We start from the raw sequence: 25,482 nt of genomic DNA on the forward strand, positions 1-25,482 counted from the left end.
TGATAGTAACTGCATTGAATCTATGCATTGCTTTAGGTAGTATGGACATTTGTAGTATGGACATTTTATTGTTAAATTCTTCCTATCCATGAGCACGGTATATACTTTTGTTTAATTGTTGTCTTTTATTTCCTATTGATTGATTGATAGATTGATTGAATCCTTACCCAAGGATATTTTTTCTATTGATTTTTAGAGAGAGTGGACGGGAAGGAGGAGGGGAGAGAGAAACATCAGTGTGAGAGAGACACATGGATTGGTTGCCTCCTGTACATGCCCAGGATCCAGCCGCAACTGAGGTACATGACCTTGACCGGAATCAAACCTGGGACCCTTCAGTCCGCAGGCTGACGCTCTGTCCATTGAGCCAAACCGGCCAGGGCTGTAATGTCTTTATCTTGTTTTGGAATCAGGTTAATGCTGGCCTCTTAAGGTGAGCTTGGGAGCTTCCCTCTCTTCAGTTTTCTGGAATAGTTTGAGAAGGGTAGGTGTTTATTTTTCTTTGAATGTTTGGTAAAATTTCTAAAGCCATCTGGTCCAGGACATTTGTGGGGAGTTTCCTTTTATTACTGATTTGATTTTGTCAGTAGTAGTTATCAGTCTGTTTACATTTTCTGTTCTTGTTTGTAGTATTTACTTATAATCCTTTTCATTTCTGTGATGTCAATCTTCATGTCTCCTCTGTCATTTCTGATTTTATTCATTTGGATCTCCTCTCTTTTTTTCCTGGATGAGTCTGGTAAGGGTTTATCAATTTTGTTTATCTTTTCTAAGAACTAGCTCTTGGTTTCTTTCATCTTTTGTATTTTTTTTAGGCTATTCCATTTATTTCTACTCTGATCTTTATTATTTCCTTCCTTCCACTCACTTTGGGCCTTGTTTCTTTCTTTTCTTTCTTTTTTTTTTTTTAGGTTCTTTAGGTGCATGGTTAGATTGTTTATTTGAGATTTTTCGTTTTTCTTGAAGTAGGCTATGGATTTTCCTCTTAGAATTGCCTTGGCGGTGTCCCATAAGTCCCATAAGTGTAGGGTCATCATATTTTCATTTGTCTCAAGGTATCTTTTGATGTCCTCCTTGGTGTTGTTGTTAACCTATTCATTGTTTAGCATTTTGTTATTTAGTCTATGTGTTTGTGTGTTTTTCAGTTTTCTTGTAATTGATTTCTAGTTTCATACAATTGTGACTGGAGAAGGTGCTTGATATAATTTTAGTCATCTTACATTTATTGAGACATGTTTTGTGGCCTAATATATGGTCTATTGTGGAAAATGTTTCAGGTGCACTTGAAAAGAATGTATATTCTGCTACTTTTGGATGAAATGTCCTAAAAATATCAATTAAGTCCATTTTGCCTAATGTGTAATTTAAGGCCACTGTTTCCCTGTTGATTTTCTGTCTGAATGATCTATCCATGATGTCATTGGGTCTTAAAGTCCCCTCATGTGACTATGTTACTGTTGCTCTCTCCCTTTATATCTGTCAATATTTGTTTTATATATTTGGGTGCTTCCCATTGGGTGCATATATGTTTATGAGAGTTATGTCCTCTTGTTGTTTTGATCCCTTTATCATTGGGAAATACCTTTTGTCTCTTGTTACAGTCCTTGTTTTAAAGTCACTTTTGTCTGATATATGTATTGCTACCACAGCTTTTTATATTTTTCATTTGTATGAAACATCTTTTTCCTTCTCTTTACTTTCAGTCTGCTTGTGTCTTTTGATCTGAAGTGGGTCTCTTACAGGTAGCATATGTTTGGGTCTTGGTTTTTATTTTTTTATTTTATTTTATTTTTGGTTTTTATTTTTATCTGTTCAGCCACCCTATGTCTTTTGATTGTAGCATTTAGTCCATTACATTTAAAATAAATATTGATAGTTACATTTAAAATAATTATTGTTTTCCGATTGTGTCATTCTTCTCTGTTCTTTTCTTATTCTCTTACTCTCTTTTATATGTTGACTCGTAGCCCAGTGCACGAAATTTGTGCGGGGGGTGGGGGGGGGAGTGGGACCCTCAGTCTGGCCTGCACACTCTCCAATCCGGGACCCCTCAGGGAATGTTCGACTGCCTATTTGTGCCCACACTTTTTTTTTTTTTTTTAAAGAACCAGTTTTGCCTCTGTTGGCTTTTTTGAGTATAAGATACTATTTCATGGCCGAAAAGAGCAGCAGTCTTCCCAAGAATGTATTCATTTTTGTTTTGCATAGGTCATTTAGATTGTATTCTTGTTATTTATAACTAGTAGCCCGGTGCACGAAATTCGTGCACTGGGTTGGGGGGGGGGAAGGGGCCCCTCAGTCTGGCCTGCACCCTCTCCAATCCGGGACCCCTCGGGGAATGTCCGACTGCCTGTTTGTGCCCACACTTTTAACAGATGACAGCTTCATTGTTGTTTCTTTCTTCTCATGCTTAAAATCATTGGAATTAATAGGTATTCAAAGTGTGAATACATTTTGGGGAGACACCCTGTATATCTCTAGTCAGCAGTGAAAGGAACCAACAGCGGATTTGGAACCTCCAGACAGGGAACATCACTCCCCGCATGTCTCCCCAATTCATTTTCCACCTTCGTGAGCAGCAATGTTTTCTCTCATTAACTCGGAAAAGCACGCCCTGTCACCTGCTGCCCGGCAGGAGTGTGCTAGGCCCCAAGCAAGTGAGGCTCAGTCAGGGCAGCCTTCGCTCATGGTGCTGGCACCCAAAGTGCACATTCCTCCTCTACATTCACCCCGACTATCCCACTGTTTCACTGCGAGGACAGAACTCCTCACCACCTCTGGGTTATTGATCTTGAACGCTGAAAGAAGGCATCTCAGCCAGGGCTGCCTGCACCCACCAGGTATGTCTGTGTGCACCTGCTCCCTCCTCAGCGCCTGCATTAGCCCCACAGAGGTGATCTCGTTCCTGCCCTGGCCTCTGCAGGAACAGGGCATCACCACTGCGCCCTCTCACTGTCATCTCACAGATGCCCACCCTCAGCACCCAGAACACCCAGACACTCTCCAAAGGACGTGAGCGTGTTGGAGGGGACCTGCGCACATCCTATGGGGGATGTAGGCATGCTGGGGTTGATGGAAGTGCGGCGGAGGGGCGGGGGGTACTTGCGCACGCCTTGGTCTGGGACTGTTGCAGGCATGCAAGGGTGACAGTGTGCTGGGGGACGTTCGCACGCCAGGGCAAGAGGAGAGGATGTGTGCACCCGAAGCCTGTGACTTTGCAGATCCGCAAACCCCCGTGGTGCGGCCCGGAGGACGTCAATCTAGCCCGCCACGGTGGCTGTCCCTGTGTTGGCGCACTTTCTGGGCCAGGAGGCAGGACTTGCACAGCTACTCCTCAGCGCTGATGGCCTGCAGGTGCTACTTCAGGTCGGCCCGCAGGCTCCGCTTGGTGCACTCACGGCTGCCACCACCGCCATATGGGGAGTACAGGCCGCCCTCCGCCAGCTCGTCTCCCCTGCCCAGAGGCTCTCCGGGCGCGCTGCCCACAGGCCCAGAGAGGCCTGGGTGGTGGGGTGAGACGCCTGCCCACAGCCGCTCGGTGCCTGTGCACGTGCACACTGCCCACAGGCCCACCATTTTTGTCGGGTTAATTTGCATACTCACTCCTGATTGGCTGGTGAGCGTAGTGGAGGGACGACCAATTTACATGTTTCTCTGTTATTATATAGGATGACTTTCTGTAGATTTGTGTTTGGATTCCTTTCTCTTTATTACTTGTATATCTCTTGTAGATTTTTGGCTTGAGATTATGTCATGCTTCATATATGCCACAAGCTATGTTTATAGCAGTCTATTTTAAGTTGACAGTCCCTTAAGTTCACACACATTCTAAAATCACTACAATTTTTACACTCCCCCTCTATGTTTATGTTTTGGTCATTATTTTTTAGCTTCTATTGTGTGTTTCTCCTAATTTATCCTTGTAATTACACATGATTGTACTACTTTTATCTTTTAATCTTTGTACTAGGTTTATAGTTGGTTGAGCCACTGATTTTACTGTGTTTGCCTTTGTGAGTGGGCATTTTTCTATATTTTCTTACTTGTATTTTTTATCTTTTCTACTTAAAGAAGTTCCTTTAACATTTCTTGTGATACTGGTTTAATGGTGATGAACTTCTTCAGTTTTTTCTTATCAGGGAAGCTCTTTGTCTTTTGATTCTAGCCTTGCTGGGTAGAGTAATCTTGGTTGTAGGTCTTTGCTTTTCATCACTTTGAATATTTCATGCCATTCCCTTCTGGCCTGAGATGTTTCTGTTTAGAAATCAGCTGACAGTCTTATGGGAGTTCCTTTAACTGCTTTTCTCTTTCTGCTTTTAAGATTCTCTCCTTGTTTTTAACCTTTGGCATTTTAATTATGATGTATCCTGGTGTGGACCTAATTGGGTTCATCTTGTTTGAGTCTCTGTGCTTCCTGGGCTTGTATGTTTGTTTCCTTTGCCAGGTTAGGGGAGTTTTCTGTCATTATTCGTTCAAATAGAAGTTTTCAATCCCTTTCTCTTTTTCTAAGAGCTGTATGATGTGAATTTTGTTTCTCTTGTTGTGGTTCCTTAAACTATCCTCATTTTTTTTTAAATTCTTTTTTCTTTTTGCTGTTTTAATTGGTATTTTCTACTACTTTGTCTTCCAAAGGTATTTGATTTGATTCTCTGCTACATCTAATCTACTGTTGGTTCCTGCTAGTGCAGTGGTTCTCAACCTTCTGGCCCTTTAAATACAGTTCCTCATGTTGTGACCCAACCATAAAATTATTTTCATTGCTACTTCATAACTGTAATGTTGCTACTGTTATGAATCGTCATGTAAATATCTGATATACGGATTGGTCTTAGGCGACCCCTGTGAAAGGGTTGTTCGACTGCCAAAGAGGTCGCGACCCACAGGTTGAGAACCGCTGTGCTAGTGTATTCTTTATTTCTAATACTGTACTCTTCAGTTTTGACTGTTTTTTGTTTTTGTTTTTATGTAGGAGACATATACTATACTTAACCTCTCCGGTAAGGTTGACAGTCCTGAGAACTTTTTTAATGTAGCATGTTATGGATGTTTTCCTGCTCCCAAAGGAATGAGGAGCAGACATATTTCCACATGAAATGTGACGTTTTAAAAAAACGTTTTCTAGCTCTTTGTGTAAGTTCTCACTGAGTTCACCTACTCTTTCCCTAAGTTCATTGAGCTTCCTTTAACCCAGGGTTTTGAACTCTGCCTCTAGTGTATTGCTTGTCTCCATTTTGTTTCGTTTTTTCCTGGACTTCTTTCATTTTGGACATGTTTCTTTGTCGCCTCATTTTGCCTGCCTCTCTGTGTTTGCGTTTCTTTCTGTGACATCCCCCAGTCTTGGTAGAGTGGCTTATGCAGTAGGTGTCCTGTGGGGCCGGTGGTGCAGCCTTCCTGCTCACCTACGTCTGGCGTTTCAGGAGTCCCTTGTGTAGGGTGTGTGTGCCCTCCTGTTGCAGTTGCACCTTGATTGCTGCTGGCCTGTCCGGGGGTAGGGTTGGCCCTCAGGCTGACTGGCTCTGAGGGCTGGCTGTGACTTGAGTGAGCGAGCTGTTTTTCAGGGGTGGACCCCACAGAACGGGGTTTGCTTTAGCGAGGCTCTGCTGTGCTCTGCAGGTGGCCACTGGGTTTGTTGGTTCTGGGGCCTCTTAGGAGGGCTGTGGTATCGGCCAAGGTAGGCACCGTTTGTGACGGCTCGGGTCCCTTAGGAGAAGCTACAAAGTGATCTGCATTTGGTCACCACTGGTGCTGGGTTCGGTGCACTTGGGAGAGGCAGTGCTGAGAGCCCAGACTGGCTGCCACGTGTGCTCCTCCTGTGGCCCTTTAGTTGAAGCTACATCCAAGTCAGTTACCGGCTGTAGCGGATGCCAGGTTTGGGCCACCTGATGGGAGTTACAATGCAAGTTGAGACCAATTACTGCTTGTGCCGGGCATGAGGCACTTGGTAAGAGGTACAGGGCACTCCAAGGCCAGCTGCTGCTTGTTTGAGGTTTGTGGGCCTCTGAGAAAACGTAGGAAAGTCCTCAGCGTGAGCGAAGGCAGGCTGCTTATGTGGAGGAGCCGCTGACCGAGGCTCTGGCTGGGTGAGTGTGTTGGGTGGGACACCTCCATGGGGTGAAAGGTGTTAGCCAGCTTAATGGAGAGCTCAGATTTAGCACCCCCTGTGTCACAGTGGCACCTGCCAGCACTTCTGCCCCAGCTCTGCCCCTCAGGCCATGTCCTGAAGCTAGTCAACTCAGGTCCCTCTGTGTGTTCCTGGCACTTTCCAGCTGCTACCCAGTCCTGAAGCCCACAGTGCGTGTTTCTGGGTGAGTCTGTGCTCAACACTTCAAAGCAGCCCTCCGTCTCACCTGCACGGGGTCCCTGCTGAGTTTCATAACCAGCTGTTTTGGGGGCTCCTCACCCCGGCGCTGGCGCTGTGGCTGGGGGGCCTGGTGTGAGCTGGGGGACTTGCACCCAGGAGCTGTCGCCACATGTGGGCGTGGGGCTAGTCTGTTTTGGTCTCCGCCCCTCCTGCCAGTCTCTACATCATTTCTTTTGTATATCCTTATCCTCAGTTATGGGGGTTCTGCTCAGCTAGCTTTCAGGTGGCTCTCAAACGTGGTTGTTGTGTAATTTAGTGGTAATTGTAATGTGGCCGTGGCGAGCATTGCTGCTTCTTGCCTCACCATCTTGACCAGAATTCTCTGAATCGTTTTTAAAACTTCCCATGGTCCCAGTTAGTTCCCTCCCGAGTGCTGTGATCATGGCTGTGGCTCAGCCAGCCTCCGTTCTGGCGAATTGTTACTGTGAGTGGTCAGAAAAACCCTTCCAACTGGTCATCCTTCCCCCAGGTGCAGCTCCCACCCCGTCTGCACCCATGGTATGGTGGTTTCTCTCTTTTGGGTGCCGATGGATGGATTATATATTGGCTGTCATTATTGACTCCAGGAAACATGTAGAAAGAAGATCAACAACTGTTTGTCTTGGGCTCCTCCCTCCCAGAGTCCCAGAGCAGCACCTGTTACGGAATGGGCACAGTGGAGTGTCGGCTGGACGGTGACTGACAGGCCAGGCCTTCCGCTCTCCCTTACAGATTGAGTCTGCGGACCTCACGGCTGGCTCCCCCCTAGTATGGCCAATGAAGAGGATGACCCAGTCGTACAGGAGGTAAATGCTGTGCCCAGGCTGCAGGCAGGGGCTGGGTTTCTTCTGCCCATCCTCCAGCCAGACTGGGACCTCTTTCCCCAGGTGCCTGCCTGGCTGGCTCCCTCCCTCTCTCCAGGTCTCTGCTGGCATCTCCGTGCCAGAGTGGCTTTCCTGACCAGCCTGTGGTTGTGTGGCCTTCTGCACACTGCCCCTCGGCCCTAGCCCTCTGCCCCTTACCTCGGCCTGGCCTTGCACTTGGCCACAGCACTTAGCCCTAGACCAGGGGTGGGCAAACTTTTTGACTCGAGGGCCACAATGGGTTCTTAAACTGGACCGGAGGGCCGGAACAAAAGCATGGATGGAGTGTTTGTGTGAACTAATATAAATTCAAAGTAAACATCATTACATAAAAGGGTATGGTCTTTTTTTTTTTTTTTTTTAGTTTTATTCATTTCAAACGGGCCGGATCTGGCCCGGGGGCCGTAGTTTGCCCACGGCTGCCCTAGACTTAAGTCTCCTTCTGCTAGATGGAAGCTTGGAGAAAGTAGAGTTTTATGGGTTTTTAAAAAAACATTTTTATTGAGAGGAATATTTTTATTAAATATAGAGAGGAAGGGAGAGGGAGAGAGATAGAAACATCAATGATGAGAGTCACTGACTGGAGATCGAGCCCGTATCCCAGGCCTGTGCCCTGACTGGAAATCGAACCATGACCTCCTGGTTCATAGGTCAGTGCTCAACCACTGAGCCATGCCGGCTGGGAGAAAGCGAAAACAGAGGTTTTATTCTGTTCACCGTGTCCCCAAAGCCAGGTTCAGGTCCTTGGACGTAATAGTCAGTGGCATTATTTGTTGAACGAAGGAACGGGTCTGCCATCTCCCCTTCACTTCACTGGGGCTCTGAGGACAGTGAGCCTCGGGCAGGAGGGGCTCTGGGAGACACTGAGGAGGCGGGGTCTCAGTGCCGATGAGGACACACCCTAGAACTCTGGGCTTTTGCACATGCTGTTCCTCCACCAAGAAGGCCCTGCACCGCCTCCCCTGCGCCTGGGCCCTTCACCAGTCCTCCAGGCCTGGAGCCGGGAGAGTAGGTGCATGGTTCCTGTGAGGAGCTGGGAGCAGGCAGGGCATGGTGGGGCAGGGAGGTTAGTGTGAAGAAGAAAGAAAGTCGGGCCAGGCAGTCTCCCAAGGGGCTTGCAGGCCCCTCGGTGTGGCCAGGGCGCTAGGCGGATCCAGGCTGGGTGGTGGAAGGCACCCCCCCCCCCCCCCCCCCCCCCCTGCATCTGCATCAGAAAAGCATTGGCCCTCCTCTGGGCAGCCCCAGGGAAGGCAGTTTATTCAATTACAGTGAACCTGGGTAGGGCCCTGGGAGCCTGAGGGAGGGGCCCTGGCTGTGTCCAGATTGGAGACCTGGTTCCCTTTGGTGTTAGCAATGGCTGAGCTCTCCCTCCAGCCCCAGACTGCTTTGGGGCCACTGCCCCTCACACCAGCGGGCAGGGCAGCCCTGGGTCTGTCTCCTGGCTAAATCTTCTTTCCTTGTCCCCAGGTCGACGTGTACTTGGCCAAAAGTCTGGCGGAGAAGCTCTATCTGTTTCAGGTAATTGTGGGACCTGGAGGTAAAGAAGGAAAGCAGGTACTGGTGGGTGGTGGACGCGCAGTGGGGGGAGTGGGGCCAAGAACCCTGGAGACCTCCGAGGGTGATAGGACAGCTCTCTTCGTTCTCGTGGGTGGGTTACATAGTCTCTCATTTCCAAGATGAGAGAGCAAGGCAGCCCAGAGGCAGAGCCGTGGTCTGGCTAAAGCTCCGCTTCCACCTAGCTGCCAGCCCTGGGTAAGTTCCTGCATCGCTGTGCCTCAGTTTTCCTATTTGCAAAATGGTGAGAGTGTTAATTCCCGACTTGGAGGGTCCCCATGGGGATTAGAATGCTACCTGGTGCAGAGCTGGCACTAAGTTGACAGCCACCGATATTACCGGGCCCCTCCCTCCCGGATATCGTGGCTCACAGTATTGAGCGTGGACTGTGCGCTGACCTCACTTCAAGCACTTAAACTCATTTATCCCACAATAACCCTGTGTGCTTATTGTTACTGTAATTTTGTAACAGCTTTATTGAGATCTAATCTACACAACATATGATTCCCCCATTTAAGTGTATAAAGCAATGGATTTTAGTCTGTTCATAGGACTGTGCAGCCAGCACCACAGTTTATTTTAGGACGTTTGTCCCCCTCCCCATTCCCACCTGCAGCCCTAGGGAACCATCACCCTATTTTGTATATATGTATATGTATGTGTATATACATATATATTTCATTGATTTCAGAGAGGAAGGGGGAGAGAAAGAAACATTAATAATGAGAATCATTGATTTGCTTTCTCCTGCACACCCCCTACTGGGGATCAAGCCTGCAACACAGGCATGTGCCCTGACTGGGAATCGTGTGACCTCCTGGTTCATAGGTTGATGCTCAACCACTGAGCCATACCAGCTGGGCTAACCTATTTTCTGTCTCTATGAGTTTGCCTGTCCTGGAATCACACAATATGTGGCCTTTTTTGTGTCTGGCTGTCATGATTTGGCATGATGTTTTTGAGATTCACCGGCATATCAGTGGCTCATTCCTTTTTATGGAGGAATAACCCCACAGTGTGGGTCTGTACGCAGCACGTTTTGTTTATCCGTGCATCAGTCGGTGCTGTATTGGCTCTCACGTGTAATGAACGCTGCAGTGCCCTTCCCCTGCAGGTGCCTGAGTGGATATGTGTTTTCATTGCTCTGGGGTGTATCCCTAGGAGTGGGTTTACTGGGTCACATGGAAGCTCATCGTTTTGAGGAACTGCCAGACTGTTTTGTACCATTTTCATTCCTGACCATCTGGTTCTTATTTAAAGTATTTTTCCCCATGTTGCATACAATAAAACGAGGCACAGGGAGGCTATAAGTTGTGCACGGGGCCTGTCTGGGGTGGGGCCTGGGACAGGGCAGCAGCAGCGGCACTGCAAGCGTGTGCCAGGGTAAGGGCTGGCATCTGTGCCCCCAGGCTCTGCTTTTGTCAGCTTTGGGGCTGGGCCCTCCCTTCAGAACCTGCGCCCTTCACCACCATTCTTTCCAGATGGGCTGGGCTCCAGCCTCCAGCCCAGGAAGCAGAGAAGGTCGCCTTACTGCCACCGGAGCGGCTTCTAGGAAGCGTCATTTCCTTGGCTAGATGCCATCCTGACGTGGCCCCGCAGGAGCGCTCACCTCGCACTGCACAGCTCCCAGGCTCACTGGCGGGGCCGCTGTGGGGCTTTCGGAGAGGGCGTCCAAACATGACTCGGCCGTTCACTCAGTAGCGTATTTGTGGTGGAGGACAGAGAAGTGCGACAGTGAGGATTGACATGGAAATATGGCCCTAGTGCAGTGGTCGGCAAACTGCGGCTCGAGAGCCACATGCGGCTCTTGGCCCCTCGAGCGTGGCTCTTCCACAAAATAGCACGTGCGGGCGCGCATGTACAGTGCGATTGAAACTTCGTGGCCCATGCGCAGAAGTCGGTATTTTGTGGAAGAGCCACACTCAATGGGCCAAAGAGCCGCATGTGGCTCGCGAGTGTGTTCAGAGCAGTACCTTAAGGTGTGACATAAAAATAACGTCACACGTAGCGACGCTGCGGCCCAGGGGGCTCTCTGAGGTCAGTGGCAGACAGCTCCGTCCTCTGTCTTCATCTTTCCGTTCCGGGAAAGTCCCTCCAGAGCAGGAGAGACTGCGGCGGTGCGTTCCCGCGTGGCCTCGCCCGGCTTCGGCCTGAGCGGCACTTGGCCAGTCTTGTTTTCCCTCTTGGCTCCCTTGGACGACCTCCCTTTTGACTCCATGCGGTGCTCTGCGGGTGCCAGAGCCCACAGGGTGATGTGCGGCTCTGGGTTCCTGAGGCTGGGGCTTGCCCGTGGGAAGTTGGAGGCCTCTGAGCAGTTCTTTGGAAGGAGGCCAGGTGGAGCCAGTGAGAAGGGGAGGCTGCGGAGAGCGGGGGCTGGGCAGGGAGCACTGATGCCTTCCTTCCCTCCAGTACCCTGTGCGCCCAGCCTCGATGACCTACGATGACATCCCGCACCTCTCGGCCAGGATCAAGCCCAAGCAGCAGAAGGTGGGCTGCCCTCTGTGCTGGAAGGAGGGCTGGTGGGAGCTGGTGGAGGCGAGGATGGTCCTGCTGGGGGCTAGGAGAACAGCCACTTGCAGGGCTGTGAAAGCTGAGGAAGGTGGGCAGCTCCAGAGAGGCCTGGAGGAGGGAGCCTCCAGGAGGGAAAGGCCTGGGGGCAGGACAGCTGGGAACCGCCTTTCCGAGAGAAAGTGAAAGTAAGGTTTCTATGAGAAGTCTCTTGATTTTTAATTCAGCTGTCGGCCTCTGGGGGTGTGGAGCTGTGGGGAAGGGCTGACAAAATGACACGACCCTCTCCCGCCTCCCTAAAACCACTCTGGCCTTTTCTGTTGGAATTTGGGTTTGTGGCCTGTGGTGTAGACGGAAGCTGAGCCCCTGGGGCGGGACAGGTGCCCTGCTTCCCGCAGGGCCAGGAGTGGGGCAGTCGGGGGTCCCCTGAGGGCTGTGCCTTGGAGTCCTCATGGCTGGTGGGGGTGCTTGGTGCTTCCAGGTAGAGCTTGAGATGGCCATCGACACCCTGAACCCCAACTACTGCCGCAGCAAAGGGGAGCAGATCGCGTTGAATGTGGATGGCACCTGCGCAGACGAGACCAGCACCTACTCCTCGTGAGTCCCTGGCCTCCTGGCCTCCGGGCCTCGAGCTTCACTCTGTCCAAATGTGCCTGCTCAGGGCTCAGATGTCGGGGCCTGTGCCCCAGAGCTGGCTTCCGGCCCCCTGCCTCCCACCTTCGAGTAGCGGGCCTGGTGCAGACCCTTCCCCTGGGAAAGGGCTTCCCCGAGGTGGCTCCTCCCACCAAGTCCTTCCCGGGGCCCTGAGGAGTGTAGGGGCTCCCACCCCCTGCTTGTCACCTCAGCTTCCCTCTGGCTGCACATGTAGCCTGTCCTGTGGGCTTGGTCCCTGGCTGTTGGGTTTCAGAAGGCGTCTGAAGTCGAGGGGGCTGTGCCTGCCAGGCCTGGGGCTGGTGCTTCCCCCCTGGACACCCGTTCTCCCTGTGCTCCCAGGAAGCTGATGGACAAGCAGACATTCTGCTCCTCCCAGACCACCAGTAACACATCCCGCTATGCTGCTGCGCTCTACAGGCAAGGTACTGAGGGGGTGGGAAGCGGGCTGGGCTGGGGCTGGGAGGGGCCTGCTCTAGCCTGGTGTCCAGCCCCTCTCCCCCAAATGCTAGACACCCACAGGGGCCAGGCAGCTTGTGCAAATGACAGATTGTCACGGCTCCAGAGTCGGCTGTCAAGGACTTCCCGTTAGCCGCAGCCTGTCCTGACAGGGATCGGGCTCCAGGGCACACACAGCATAACTTTCGAGACAGGTGGTGGACTTGTTTTAAATACAAGGTGCCATTACAGGCAGATCTGCCCGAGGAAATGAAAGCTGTGTTTACAGAAAAACTTGTACCTGCGTGTGTCTAGCAGCATTATTCGTGCTGGTGAAACGGAGCGTGCAGCTGTCTGTCCATGAGCCGGTGTGGATGGCAACATGGTGTAGCCACTCGGGAGCATTCTCAGTCACCTCAGAGTGAGGGGCAGACACCGAGGAGCCTGGAGGGCAAGGCCCCACGTTTGTGCTCCCATTCATACGAAAGGTCCAGAACGGACAGATGCACAGGGACAGAACGCAGGGGCGTGGGTGCCAGGGATGGGTGGGGAGTGACTGCTGCTTACAGGTTTCGGCGCGTGATGGAACGTTCTTAAATTGATTGTGGTGCTGGTTGTGCAGTTCTGCATATGTTAGATAGAACACATTGAATTGTATCGCATGTGAATTACATTTCAAACCTGCTAAAAAGTACAAGGTCTTGTAAGTATTTAGAGTTTATGAAGCAATAAGTGAAACTAATGTGAATACTTAGCAAACAAAATAGAATAGAATCAAAAGTAGCATCAAGTAACTCTTCTACATGTTTAACATCACCTTCCTGGCAGCCAGACGGCCACTCAGTTGCTCTTTATGTGGAGCGTCCTGCTCCCTCGGGGCCTGGCCTCTGGTTTCTGCTCTCCGAAGCCCACGGTCACCTGTAAGATAGATGGTCTCTGCACTGCCTCCCAGGAGAAGCCATGGCCTTCATCAGAGTGTGGGCTCCTCTGCACTTCAGTAGCTAACTTCTTAATGGGACGGTGGGATTCTGGCAGGAAGAGGCGGAGGATGAGGGACTCTCGGGTGTGGGGTTAGGGAGGCCGTGAGGGTGTCTGACCGAGGCCTGGCGGGGAAAGGCGTGTGTTTGTGGATTGGTTGCCTGGCGTGGTGGGAGCAGCAGTTGACGGCAGGGGCTGGGTGTTGGTGGAGGAGGTTTGCAGGCAGGCATTTCGGACGTGGCTGAGTCAGCGTTCCCGTCCTGATCCCGGTTGTGTGCTTGCTGTGTCCAGCAGGGCCGGGGTGGCTGGGAGGGGTCGGCCTGGTGGTCCCAAGGCCCTAGGATCAGAGGCGGGAGGTGGTTTGCCATTGGGCCAAGGCCTTCAGTGGAGTCCGGGGCCCTTGGTGCCTGACTGCCTTGAACCAGGCGGGGGGGTTGGCTCAGTTCCTGGAGTCAGGTGGAAGTCCTTCCTCCAACAGGTGAGCTCCACCTGACGCCTTTGCACGGCATCCTGCAGCTTCGGCCCAGCTTCTCCTACCTGGATAAGGCCGACGCCAAGCACCGGGAGAGGGAGGCAGCCAGCGAGGGTGAGCTGCCCAGCCCTGCCATCTATCTCTGACTAGGCGGGAGGGGCTGGCCAAGGGAAGAGTATGGAAGGGATGGGTTACAGATGCTTAGCAGCACCCATGGCCTCTGCCCACTGGGTGCCAGTAGCACCCACCTCCCAAAATGCCTCCATGCATTTCCAAACGTCCCCTCGGGGGAAACTTGTACCCCATTTTGAGCCACTGACATGCATCTACCTGGGGGTGGGGGTGGGGGTGAGGGCGGGAGCGGAGGTCTCCAAGGCTGTGAGCAGCCTGTTTCTCTCGCAGCGGGGGACTCTTCGCAGGACGAGGCAGAAGAAGATGTGAAGCAGATCACGGTGAGCTCCAGCCCCAGAGGGAGGGTGTGGGCGGAGGGGCAGCAGGGCCACTTTGCAGCGCAGTGGTCTGGAGAGCAAGGAGCAAGGGGGTCTGTGCAGAGGGTGCACTCTGGTGAAGCGGATGCAGGAACAGCCTGCTCCTCAGGGCCCTCTTGCTGGGCTGCCTGGAGGGACCGCCGAGCCTCTGCCCTGCTGAGCTATCCCAGCGGTGGGCAGGACGGCGGCCCTGCATGTGTGGGAGATGGCATCCTGGCTTCCTGGACTTGTGTGGAGAGGAAGCCAGGGCATAGGGGTCCCATGCACATGCGAACATTGTCTGCCATGGGCCACAGCCCTGTGTGATTGTGTGATTCTGTCTCCAGTGGTGCAGGTCTGAAGCGCTTCTATCTCAATAGTTATTCCTGCATTTCAGAGATTGTAGGAAGAATCTTGACCTTTCAAATATTGACCTTATAAAGTCTCCCCCATTTAAGTTTATTTAGGTTAAATGAGTCAGTATTTAAAATACTGCACAAATGACATGGATGGTACATGGGTGGCTAAAGCTGTGGGTGTTTGCATAGCCTTGGAGGCTGATGGGTTCTGGCATAACCAACATGGGGGATGCATGTGTCCTCCCAGTAGCTTGCTGGATGACCTGGATACCTCTTTCCCCTCCTGGGTGCTCTCTGGCCCTTTAGCCGGGCGTTCTCAGGCCTGTGTGCCTTCAAGGCCTCCTGTAGGACCTCAGAGTCCTGCAGCCCAGGCAGTGTCCAGCGCCCCTTTCACAGAGAGGTGACTCGGGCTTGGCTCCACCTGGACCCCAAGCAGCAGATGCCAGATGTAAATGGCGTGGGTAAGAAGGGTTCTCGTTACTGAAAGTTGAGGGGTAACTTCGGGTATGGCTGCATTCAGGTGCTCAGACTCTGTTATGAGACCTGGTTTCTCCATCTCTAGGTGTAGTCTTCCTCTTTGGCCTCTTTCTCAGGCCAGGTGTCTGTCCCCAGTGGTAGAGAGAGTTGTCCCAGCTCCAGGCTCACATCCTCCCAGCTTCCAAGACCCCGGGGGAAAGGAACGTCTTTCTCATTACTTCTGAGTAAAGTTTCAGAATGGACTCCGAGGTTTAGCCGACCCTGCACCAGTCCCTGTGCTCTAGGGGATTTGCTCAAATTGCCCAGGTCTGAGCCGCCTGCCCACCGCTGTAGCTGGGAATGTGTGTTTGAGGGGAGGGATACTAGGTAGGAACTAAAGGGGAACTGGTGTTTCTCATAGGAGAATGGGGGTATTGCCACCAGGCAGAGTGGAAACGGACTGGGTGCGGGCAGGTGGTGACCCTGAGAAAGCTGCCCCCTGGCCTGTGTTGGCAGGTCACAGAGGGACATGATCAGAACTGAATTTAAAAGACCTGTGAGGACATGAGGGGAGGGTGGCTGTGGGAAGTACCCCCGATGTGGCCTCCTGGGGGGCTGGGACCGCAGCCCAGGAAGTGCCCAGGCCATCATGTCTCCCCTCCTGTCCCAGGTGCGGTTCTCCCGGCCCGAGTCGGAGCAGGCTCGGCAGCGCCGCGTGCAGTCCTACGAGTTCCTGCAGAAGAAGCATGCTGAGGAGCCCTGGGTCCACCTGCACTACCACGGCCTGAGGGTGAGCGGGTCCGGGGGAGCCAGTGCCAGGAAGGACTGCAGTGTGGCCTCATTGTGTCACCTCTCCCTTACTTGAGGTTCAGTCGTGGCCACTTGCTAACACCCAGGGCGAGGGGATCACATCCTGCAGGCAGTGTGTCCTGACTCCAGTGTCCACTCTACCCCAGAGGGAGGCATGGGCTGCCCCTCCGGTCCTGGTGTGCCCCAGCGCCCCAGCGTGAGCAAGCCTCTTGCTGGGCTTGGAGGGGGCTTCTGTTTGCTTACCTGTCTTCCACGCACTGTGGGCCCTGAACCTCAGGCAGTTGGCCATGTCACACGGCCCAGGTCGCCGTGGAACTGCCGAGGTGACTTACTGTGCTCGCTTTCATCTCGTGCATTGACTCTGGGACCTAGTTCTTGAAATTGTGTGGAGGAGGGAAGCAACTGAATATTAGCTCCCTGCACCCCACAGGCTAGGGCTCCCAGCGTTTTTCTGGAACCTTCCTGGGAGAGATTTGTGTTGACAGAGCCTTTGCCTCAGGGTCAAACAGCTCTGCTGTTTCCTAGTGTGTGACCTTGGGCAAGTTACCTAACCTCTCTAAATCTGTTTATCTATAAAATGGGAATAATAATAATAGGCCCTGACTTGGCATTACTTTGAGGATAGGTGAGTTGGTGTTAATTACGGCCTTTGGTACAGAGCCTGGCACACAGTAGGTACTCACTGAATGCTAGCTGTCATTGCTTCTATGTTCCCGTGTCACAGGCAGGCCCTGAGGCACCATGCTGGGGCTGTGCAGCCATGAAATCTGTCAGGTAGCTGCTGAGGGGCAGCACAGTGGGTGGTTAGAGCGGCAAGTGGTGAGAACTGGATGGTGGAGGGCTGCGGGGCTTCAGCTGAGGTGTCCCCCCCCCCTTTCCCCCCGCAGGACAGCCGTTCTGAGCACGAGCGCCAGTACCTGCTGTGCCAGGGCTGCAGCAGCGCCGAAAACACGGAGCTCATCAAGTCGCCCAGGTGGGACTGGCACTGTGGCCCCTGGGGGAGCCTGGGGAGCGACGTGGGAGGGCTGGGCCTCTGGCTGCTGGCGAGGAGGCTTCAGCCGGGGGACTGCCGCTGACCTGCCCTCTCCCCTCCGCAGTGAGTACCTCCTGATGTTGGTGCCGCCCAGCCAGGAGGAGGAGAAGTGAGTAGAGCGGGCTGGGCAACACCAGGGCTCTGCCTGTGTCCTCTGACCAGCCTCTGACCCGCTGCCCGTGTTCCTAACAGAGACAAACCTGTGGCCCCCAGCAACGTCCTGTCCATGGCCCAGCTGCGCACCCTGCCCCTGGCCGATCAGATCAAGATCCTGATGAAGAACGGTGGGTGCTTGTGGGTGCTCATTGGACCCTCCACCTCCCGAGTCGGGGACAGACTGAGGACCAGGGGTGAGGCCAGAGGCTCCTTCTGCCCTCTGCTTGGAGCTGCCCAGTTTTACAGTTTCGATGGCACCTGGTGGCCCCTTAAGGGCTGGGCTCCCCACACCTCCCCTGCTGTGTGAGCACCTTCCTGAGCCTTAATTTGTGAATCTATGAAAAGGGACTGGTAGCTCCGGGGGCTGCCAGGGGCTGCTCCCGAGCCCTGCCCATGACCATTAGCTGCCGTCCTCAGCGTGCTCACCTGCGCAGTGCGTGGTGCCCACGCAGGGCGGGTCTTTTTCTTGGAGGATTCTGCAAGCCAGAACGTGTGGGCGCCTGGAGCCGATGAGCGGCAGACATGAGCCTTGAACCTCAGAGCTGAGTCCCAGGTCCTGGGCTCTTCTTCTGAGATGCCCACTCCAAGGTCTCTGGGGCCCGAGCAGAGCAGAGCTCCTGCTGTGCCTGGGGCTGCAGAACTGAGGGCCTTCCCCGGCCCGGCCCGGCCCTGCTCACTTGGGTGGGGGGCTCAGGCAGTTGGGGTGAGCAGAGCACAAAGGTTAAGTGCGTGGACTCTGGACCCCGGTGACCTGGCGTCTCATTCCGACTCTGCCGCTGACTAGCCAGGTGATCCTGGGGCAGTTTTGAACCTCTGGACCTGAGTAGAATGGCGAGTGTCTCCTGACACTTGGTCTTCCTCATGGGCATAGCCTTCAGGATCCACGGAACCGTGTCCTGGGTGTCGCTCACGGGCTGGGCTGCTCTTTGAGCTGGACAGGCAGACCCGTGGGGGACAGGGAAGGGCCCAGGCTCCTCTTCCCTGGTCTGATGTCTCTTCCTCCTCAGTGAAGGTCATGCCTTTTGCCAACTTGATGAGCCTCCTGGGCCCCTCTGTGGACTCCGTGGCTGTTCTGCGTGGCATCCAGAAGGTGGCGATGTTAGTCCAAGGAAATTGGGTGGTGAAGAGGTAAGTTGTCTGTAGCCCCTTAATGGGAGCACTTAATCCACTTATGTTTAATATGGTTGCTGATATTTGGGTTAAATCTGCCTGCATTGCATTTAATATTCTTACCTTCTCTTTCTTCTTTTATTCCATTTTTCCTGCTGATTTGGAAGTCACCCTTTCGTAACTGTTTTAATGATTCCCTACAGATTTCAGCATGCACTCGTGACTTGTCTCAGTTTATATTAATTGCTGCTTTTTGCCCTCATCCAGGATAATTCAAAGAACTCAGAATGTTTTACATTTATCTTCCAACTCACGTGCTGGTGTATAGTGTCCTTCTCTCTACTTTAAACCCCACAAGACATAGTATCTGGTTGGCATTCTTTCGATCTGCTCACATATTTGCCTTTGGATTGTGTTCATTATTTCTGTGTCTCTCCGAGCTCCTTCTGCTAAGGAGTGCTGTGGCGGTTCTCCAGTGGAGCCTGAGGGTGACCGTCTCTTTCAGCCTTGTTCTTTTTTTTAAAAAATATATTTTATTGATTTTTTACAGAGAGGAAAGGAGAGGGATAGAGAATTAGAAACATCGATGAGAGAGAAACATCCATCAGCTGCCTCCTGCACACCCCGCTGGGGATGTGCCCGCCACCAAGGTACATGCCCTTGACTGGAATCGAACCTGGGACCCTTCAGTCCACAGGCCGACGCTCTATCCACTGAGCCAAACCGGTCAGGGCTCAGCCTTGTTCTTGAAGGAGACTCCCCACTGGGCATAAGGCCCAGCAGCCCATGTGCTTTCCGTACTGTGTTCTGGCCGCCAAGCCCACTCCTGTCGAGTGTGCTCCTCGGAAGGGCCTCTGCTCGGTCCCCTCTGGCTGCTTTTAAGATTCTCTCTTGCTTTGGCTTTGCAGTTCACGAAGGTGTGTCTAAGGGCGAACTTTTGATGTGTCCTGTTGGGTTTCATAGGTCTTAAATTTATGACTTGATGTCTTCAGCAGTTTCTCTTTTCCTGAGATTCCTCTCCAGTCTGTCTGCCTCTTGCATCAGACTGTCAGTTTCAAGGGGGTGGGACTGCCTGTTGACTGACTCCCTTACGTCCCCAGTACTCAGTATAATGCCTGGCACAGAGTAGACCCTTGGTGAATACAGTGTGGCTACCTACATTTTATACACATTTGAATTATATGAGTTCTAAATGGTATAATGTACACACTTTTTAGAAAGTGTGATATAAAGTGAAAAGGCTGTTAAAGAGTGAATTGTTACAAATTTTTATAAAAGTAATGCACTGTGGCCCTGGCCAGTGTGGCTCCGTTGGTTGGAACGTCATCCCATGCACCAAGAGGTTGTGGGTTCGATACCTAGTCAGGGCACATACCCCGCTCTGGTCGGGGCGCATGCGGGAGGCAACCAGTTGATATTTCTCACATCGATGTTTCTCTGTCTCTCTCTTCTCCCTTTCTCTCTCTCTAAGACCAATTAAAAAAAAGCAATTCACTGCAAAAAGTCCATGAATACCCATTTGATTAATTATAAAGTATATTCATGTCATGGCCACAGGGTGGCGCCCTCACCCTGGGAAGCAGAGGCCCTGCATATGCATTCGGTATCTTCCTTCTCGGTGCACATCACTCATTAGATGGGGCCTGGTGTTGTCACCCATGCACGAGAGCCAGGGGCCATCCTGTTATACACTGGAGGACATTGGCCCAGAGAGAGAGACACTGCCAACCCCTGGCAGTGAGGCTGCCACGGCTGGGGTTGCAACTTTGCCCAGCACCACAGGTGCCCCTGGTGCGGCCGCCCCTTTCAGCTGGTGGTCTGTCCCTGTGACTGGGCCTTTGTGGTCTTTGGGTCCTGCTGTGGTCTCTGCCCTGGCGCTGCCCTGGCCACCCCAGCAAGGCCTGTGGCTCCTTCCGCCCTGTGGCTCCTTCCGCCCTGTCCCTGTTGTCCTGTGAGGGGATGATGCAACAGTCACACATTTGTCCGGTGTGTCTGCTTGTCCTGGGCCCTACAGGGCACTGTCATTCACACGCTGTCCTGACCTCCGATCTTTGGGGCCCGAGCGGGCACAGAACGTAGAGGTCCGGGGCCTGGGCCACTTTCATTCCACACCTGCTTAGCAGCGACCTGCTCTCTGTGGTAGCAGTGAGCACCCAGGGCCAGGTCCCTGTCCCTGTCCCTGTCCCGAGAGTGTTTATGGGAAGGTGGGGGCACGGAGCTCAACCTCAAGGATGGGTAGTAGCTGGTGGCCAGGTAGGATTGAGGGGGTGGGGCAGCAGGAGCAGAGGTGGTGTCGGGTGGTGAGTGTGTCCTGGGCAGCAGGCCTGTGAGCTGGGGAGGGTTGTGCTGTGGACATGCGTGTAGAAAGCCTCACGCCTGCGCATTTGCCTCGGCCCCGAAGTTCTCTGAGCCTAATGCTGGCCCCTTCTCTCAGGCTTCCCCCCACTGGTGCTCAGGGCCTGTCCAGGTCCCGGCCCTGCCCCTCACCCCCTCGATCACTGATCTCTCTTGGGCTTGCATGTGCTTTCCACGTGGGACCCACTGTTTTCCCAGAGTCTTGGGCTGGCCATGTCTGCGTCTGAGCCCCTGGCCCCTTCATGTCTGCGCAGCGGCCTTGGGGCTGGGCCAGTTGTGGTGGGCGGGGGAGAGGAGGGGGTCAGGATGGGGTGGGAGGGCCCAGCCGGTTTTGCTCAGTGGTTAAAGCGTCAGCCTGTGGGCTGAAGGGTCTCAGGTTTGATTCCAGCCAAGGACACGTACCTCGGGTGCAGGCTCGATCCCCGGCCCTGGTCGGGATGTGTGCAACCAGTGGATCTCGATCCATCTCTCTCTCTCTCTCTCTCTCTCCCCCCCACACACACCTCCCTTCCACTCTTTCTAAAAATTAATGGGGAGAAAATATTCTCAGGTGCTCAGGATTAAACACAACAACAAAGACAAAAATGAACCTAAAAGCTTTATTTCTCTCAATGGATTGGAATTCCTATTTGTTAAGAAAAAAAAAAAGAAGGGGTAGGAAGAAGAACTTGGGGTGGGGAGGGGAGTGTGTTTCTTTCCTACACATGTTCACAGAGCCAGGCTGGGATAAGCGGGGCTCTAAGGGGGGGCTGCGAGGCCTGGGCAGGGGACGGGAGGCAGATGGGACTGAGGACAGGGACTGACCGGCCACCACTCTCATTGGCAGTGACATCCTGTACCCCAAGGACTCCTCCAGCCCTCACAGTGGTGTGCCCGCCGAGGTGCTCTGCCGGGGCCGAGACTTCGTTGTAAGTGCCAGCCTCTGGCGTCCGGGTGGGGGTGACGGTGCTGTGGGAGGAGGGTGGGGGCAGCACAGGGCTTCCGAGACCTTGGCCAGGGCAGCCGCAAAGGCCAGGCCTGTGGGGCCGGGGCAGGGCCGGGCAGGGGCTGTAGGGTCCTGGCGTTATACAGACCTTTGAGTTCCTCTCGCCGAGGCTTGCAAACCTGAGGATTCTGGCCAACGAGCTTCATTTGGCTTGAGTGGTGTTCTTAAAATGTTGCCTTGGGGGTTGATTTTTGCAAATCAAAATTATGATACAGACCAGATTTCTAGCTCATCTTGAATAATTGGAGAGTCTGGTGGGACTGGCCCACAGCCAAACAGCACTCACTTGGGACAGGGCTGACGGTTCCCAGTGCACATGGCGCTGGGCGTGTCTGCTTCTCTCGTGCGTGTTCTGGCCTGGCTGTCTGGCTTTTGCAACTCCCGAGCTTGGTCATCTCCATCCCCCACCCCACCCCTGCCCTTATCCAGAACCTCAGTGCCTGCCTCGGCAGAGTTCTCTCGGTGCCAGTAGAGTTCTCAGGGTGCCAGCAGTGTTCTCGGGGTGCCGGCAGAGTTCTTGGGGTGCCGGCAGAGTTCTCAGGGTGCCACAGGCGGTCATCTCGGAGCGCCCACCGGGCTGTGGTTTGCTTCGTGCAGGGCGGCCTTAAGCTGAGGAGGGTCTGCATTTCCTCTTCCCAACTGGCTGGCCCAGCTCTGTGGCGGTCAGCGCCCAGGTGCTGTGGCTTTATCTTTGGCTCCGGGGGTCAGAGTGCATGCAGCGTGTATCCACTCCCAGGTTCGCTCACCCTGCACGGGTACCTTTGGCCTCCGCTGCCTGCCAGCCCTTCTCTGTTCCTGCAGACGCCATGCAGTCTGGGGCCTGGTCAAAGCAGAGTTCTCATAGGTGACAGGCGGGCAAGACCTCTCTGACCCGGTGTCTTCGTGGTCTGGGGGCCCGGGTGGGGAGGTCCAGCTGCCTGTTTGAGGAGACAACCTGGGGGTCCTATACGAAGGAGAAAACAGGGTGCAGAGTTGAAGTGACCGCCCACGGCCAGATCCACACCCACGTCGGCCCGGCCCTGGCTCCCAGGACAGCGGCACAGGTTCGGGGCCCGTCTCAGGAGCACCACCTCTGCCTCCTGGAACATGCTTCTCTCCCCCGCAGATGTGGAAGTTCACTCAGAGCCGGTGGGTGGTGAGGAAAGAGGTGGCCACAGTGACAAAAGTAAGTGATGGTCTCCATCTGGCGGGAGGGGGCTGGGGGCATTGGGGGCTGGCCGGCCTCACCCTTGCCCCGCCCCCAGCTCTGTGCGGAGGATGTGAAGGACTTTCTGGAGCACATGGCCGTGGTGAGGATCAACAGAGGCTGGGAGTTCGTCCTGCCGCACGACGGGGAGTTCATCAGGAAGCACCCCGACGTGGTCCAGCGGCAGCACATGCTGTGGACGGGCATCCAGGCCAAGTAAGGGCTCCCGGGTGGACGAGGGGCTGTGTGCCCCCTTCCCACTCAGGTGGACATTGCTGGCCGACCCCAGAATCCCACAGAGGCCTGACACCGCCACTCGTGGTGGCCAGAACCTGCCTGTCATGTGAAGGGGGAGGGGAGCGCTCAGGAGCCAGCGCCAGGGCTTGTGTGCCCACAGGCAGGCCGAGCAGCGGCTCGGGGAGTGGGCCTGGCCCGCAGGCAGGGCCACAGTGCTCCCAGCACACAGTGTCTTCAGTCACCAGGCTGTCCCGGGGTTTGGGGTGGTGAGATGATGGGGATGTGGTTTAGAGTAAGTGTTGACTCTTATTTTCAGATTAGAAAAAGTCTATAACCTGGTGAAGGAAACCACGCCAAAGCAGCCGGATGGACAAACAGGTGTGCGGCGATCGGCTGGGCAGGCCTCACCTCACAGCGGGCTCGGGGCTGGGCCTGGAGACAGTATGTGGGGCTCTTTCCCTTCCCACCGACCTCCGCCGCGGGCAGAGCTGCAGCCTCACAGACCAGGCACTTCTGCACTTGCCCCTGACACCTGCTCGCTTAGCTCTCTTGGGGAGGCAGGAGCGGGAGGAGGCCCTGGCAGGAGCTCAGCACTAACCCATCCTGGAGCTCTGAGCGTGGGAAGCTGGTTTTTCCAGTTCTTTCTTCCCTCATTGCTGGGGTAGCTCAACCCACTTGGGTAAGGTGGGAGTGAAAGGCAAGGTGGGCCACCTGCCGCAGCCCAGCTGGCCTGCACTGTTCCTGTCCCCTGTCGGGATGGAAGGGATGGTCCTTGGGGTGGAGAGGCGTGGGCCCCCTCTGCCCGATCTCTGCGCCCTCCTGAGCAGCCTTCCTCTCCGCACAGGGCCTGCGGGGCTGGTGTCTGGGGACCAGCGGGTCCAAGTAGCCAAGAGCAGGGCCCAGCAGAACCACACGCTGCTGGAACGGGAGCTGCAGCGGAGAAAGGAGCAGGTCAGGGCGTCCGCGGTCCTGCCTGGTGTGCAGATCAAGGAGGAGCCCCTGAGTGAGGAGGGAGAGGAAGAGGAGGAGCAAGCCATGGAGGAGGGCGAGCCCATGGACACCTCACCCAGTGGTGGCTTCCACAGCAGGCTGACCAATGGGCTGCCTGTGGGGTGGGCCGTAGGCGGGGACGGCTTCAATGGGCACCTGCCCCCCAGCTGTGCCAGCACCCCAGTGGCCCAGGAGCTGCGGGCCTTTGTGGAGGCCACCTTCCAGAGACAGTTTGTGCTCACGCTGAGCGAGCTTAAGCGCCTCTTCAACCTGCACTTGGCTAGCCTGCCCCCTGGCCACACGCTCTTCAGTGGCATCTCGGACCGAATGCTGCAGGACACGGTGCTGGCCGCTGGCTGCAAGCAGATACTGGTGCCTGTAAGTGGGGCCCGCACCCTTGGGGAGCGGGTGGGTAGAAAGGGGCCCGAGAGAAAAGTCTGGTCACTCCAGAGTGGCCTGAGCCCAGCCAACTTTGGGGGAGCCAGCACGGGGCGTGGGGACTAGGGAAGACCACTGACCTGGGTTCGCATCTTGGCTCTCCTGTGAGGTTGTGCGTGACTTGGGGCCAGCCAGCCTTGGGCCCTGCACCCTCTTCTAAAGTGGGCGAGTTCGCTTTTGTGTCACAGGACTCGGCAAGGGCTGAGTGAGATGTTGAGCGTACACCTCACTGCCCGTCCTGGTTTCTAGCACCCCCACCGGCACCTCAGCTCACTCCTGCCAGCCTTGGCCTTTTTAGGGTGATTTCTAGTATTGCTGGTCTTTGCACCCCGCAGATGAAGAGACTGGGTTTCAGAGAAGTGGGATGAGCCTGTTTAAAGGTCAAGTGCCCAGGAGGTGACAGCTGGATTCTGAACGTCAGCATAGTGGCTCCAGCTCCTAAGTCCTTTCTGCTTCTGCTAAGATGAGCTGAGCTGTTCACCAGGCCCCGGCTTGCGGGGGAGCCCCTTCGTGAGCGTGGAGAGTGCCAGGCTGTGGCCTCGGGGAAGCAGGGAAGCTGGCTGGCTCTTCTCTCCTCCCAGCTCCCAGGCTCTGCCCGGACCTAGCAGCCAGCAGGGTGAGGTGGGCTGCACTGCCTCTTAGTGAGGGGGCGTTGATGTTTGCAGTCCGAGGTCAGAGCGCCTGCAGCCTTGGGTGAGCTGAGGCCGAGGCCCAGGCCCATCTCTCTATTTGAGGAACAGAAACTAGGCCAAGAGGCCCTGGATGCCGGGGTGGCTAGGCTGTCCCAGGGGAGTTGGCCCTCATGGCAAGGAGCCTCCTTGGGTATGTCTCATACAGAGGGGCTGGGGCCTGGGGCCATGCCCCCTCCCCCCTCCTTGACCACCCAGCAAATGGGTGCCGTTATCTGCGGGGTCACCCTTCTCTGAGCTGGGCCAGGCTATCCTGGGCGGCTGGAGGGGACACAAGGCGAGGGACACGGAGAGGGGTGTCTCCTCTCCCCTCGCCCCAGGACCTGCTCTTGCCGTGCTTCCTCTCGGGAGGGCTGGTGTCCGGACACTGTGGCCTTCTCTACCGCTCGCCCGCCGCCCTCCCCCTC

The 25,482-nt window shown here is 54.4% G+C and overlaps 1 protein-coding gene across 2 annotated transcripts in view; it reads left to right on the top strand.

Moving 5' to 3' along the window:
• Positions 1-6,916: 6,916 nt before the first annotated feature.
• POLR3E (polymerase (RNA) III (DNA directed) polypeptide E (80kD)) overlaps positions 6,917-25,482 on the top strand; it is a 24,403-nt gene continuing 5,837 nt past the window's right edge. The window contains exons 1-17 of one of the 2 annotated variants that reach the window (XM_014545423.1): positions 6,917-7,146; positions 8,671-8,721; positions 11,167-11,244; positions 11,747-11,862; positions 12,259-12,341; positions 13,811-13,918; positions 14,207-14,256; positions 15,757-15,876; positions 16,784-16,869; positions 16,994-17,038; positions 17,122-17,213; positions 18,093-18,213; positions 21,377-21,458; positions 22,641-22,700; positions 22,780-22,937; positions 23,275-23,399; positions 23,803-24,326. In XM_014545423.1, coding sequence (XP_014400909.1) covers positions 7,111-7,146; positions 8,671-8,721; positions 11,167-11,244; positions 11,747-11,862; positions 12,259-12,341; positions 13,811-13,918; positions 14,207-14,256; positions 15,757-15,876; positions 16,784-16,869; positions 16,994-17,038; positions 17,122-17,213; positions 18,093-18,213; positions 21,377-21,458; positions 22,641-22,700; positions 22,780-22,937; positions 23,275-23,399; positions 23,803-24,326 — 1,935 coding nt within the window. In that variant the 5' untranslated portion in view covers positions 6,917-7,110. The remainder of the gene's footprint in view (positions 7,147-8,670; positions 8,722-11,166; positions 11,245-11,746; positions 11,863-12,258; positions 12,342-13,810; positions 13,919-14,206; positions 14,257-15,756; positions 15,877-16,783; positions 16,870-16,993; positions 17,039-17,121; positions 17,214-18,092; positions 18,214-21,376; positions 21,459-22,640; positions 22,701-22,779; positions 22,938-23,274; positions 23,400-23,802; positions 24,327-25,482) is intronic. The other variant, XM_005873356.2, reaches the window with a different exon arrangement.

This window comes from Myotis brandtii, unplaced genomic scaffold, assembly GCF_000412655.1.
Source record: "Myotis brandtii unplaced genomic scaffold, ASM41265v1 scaffold407, whole genome shotgun sequence".
Classification (NCBI taxonomy): domain Eukaryota; kingdom Metazoa; phylum Chordata; class Mammalia; order Chiroptera; family Vespertilionidae; genus Myotis; species Myotis brandtii.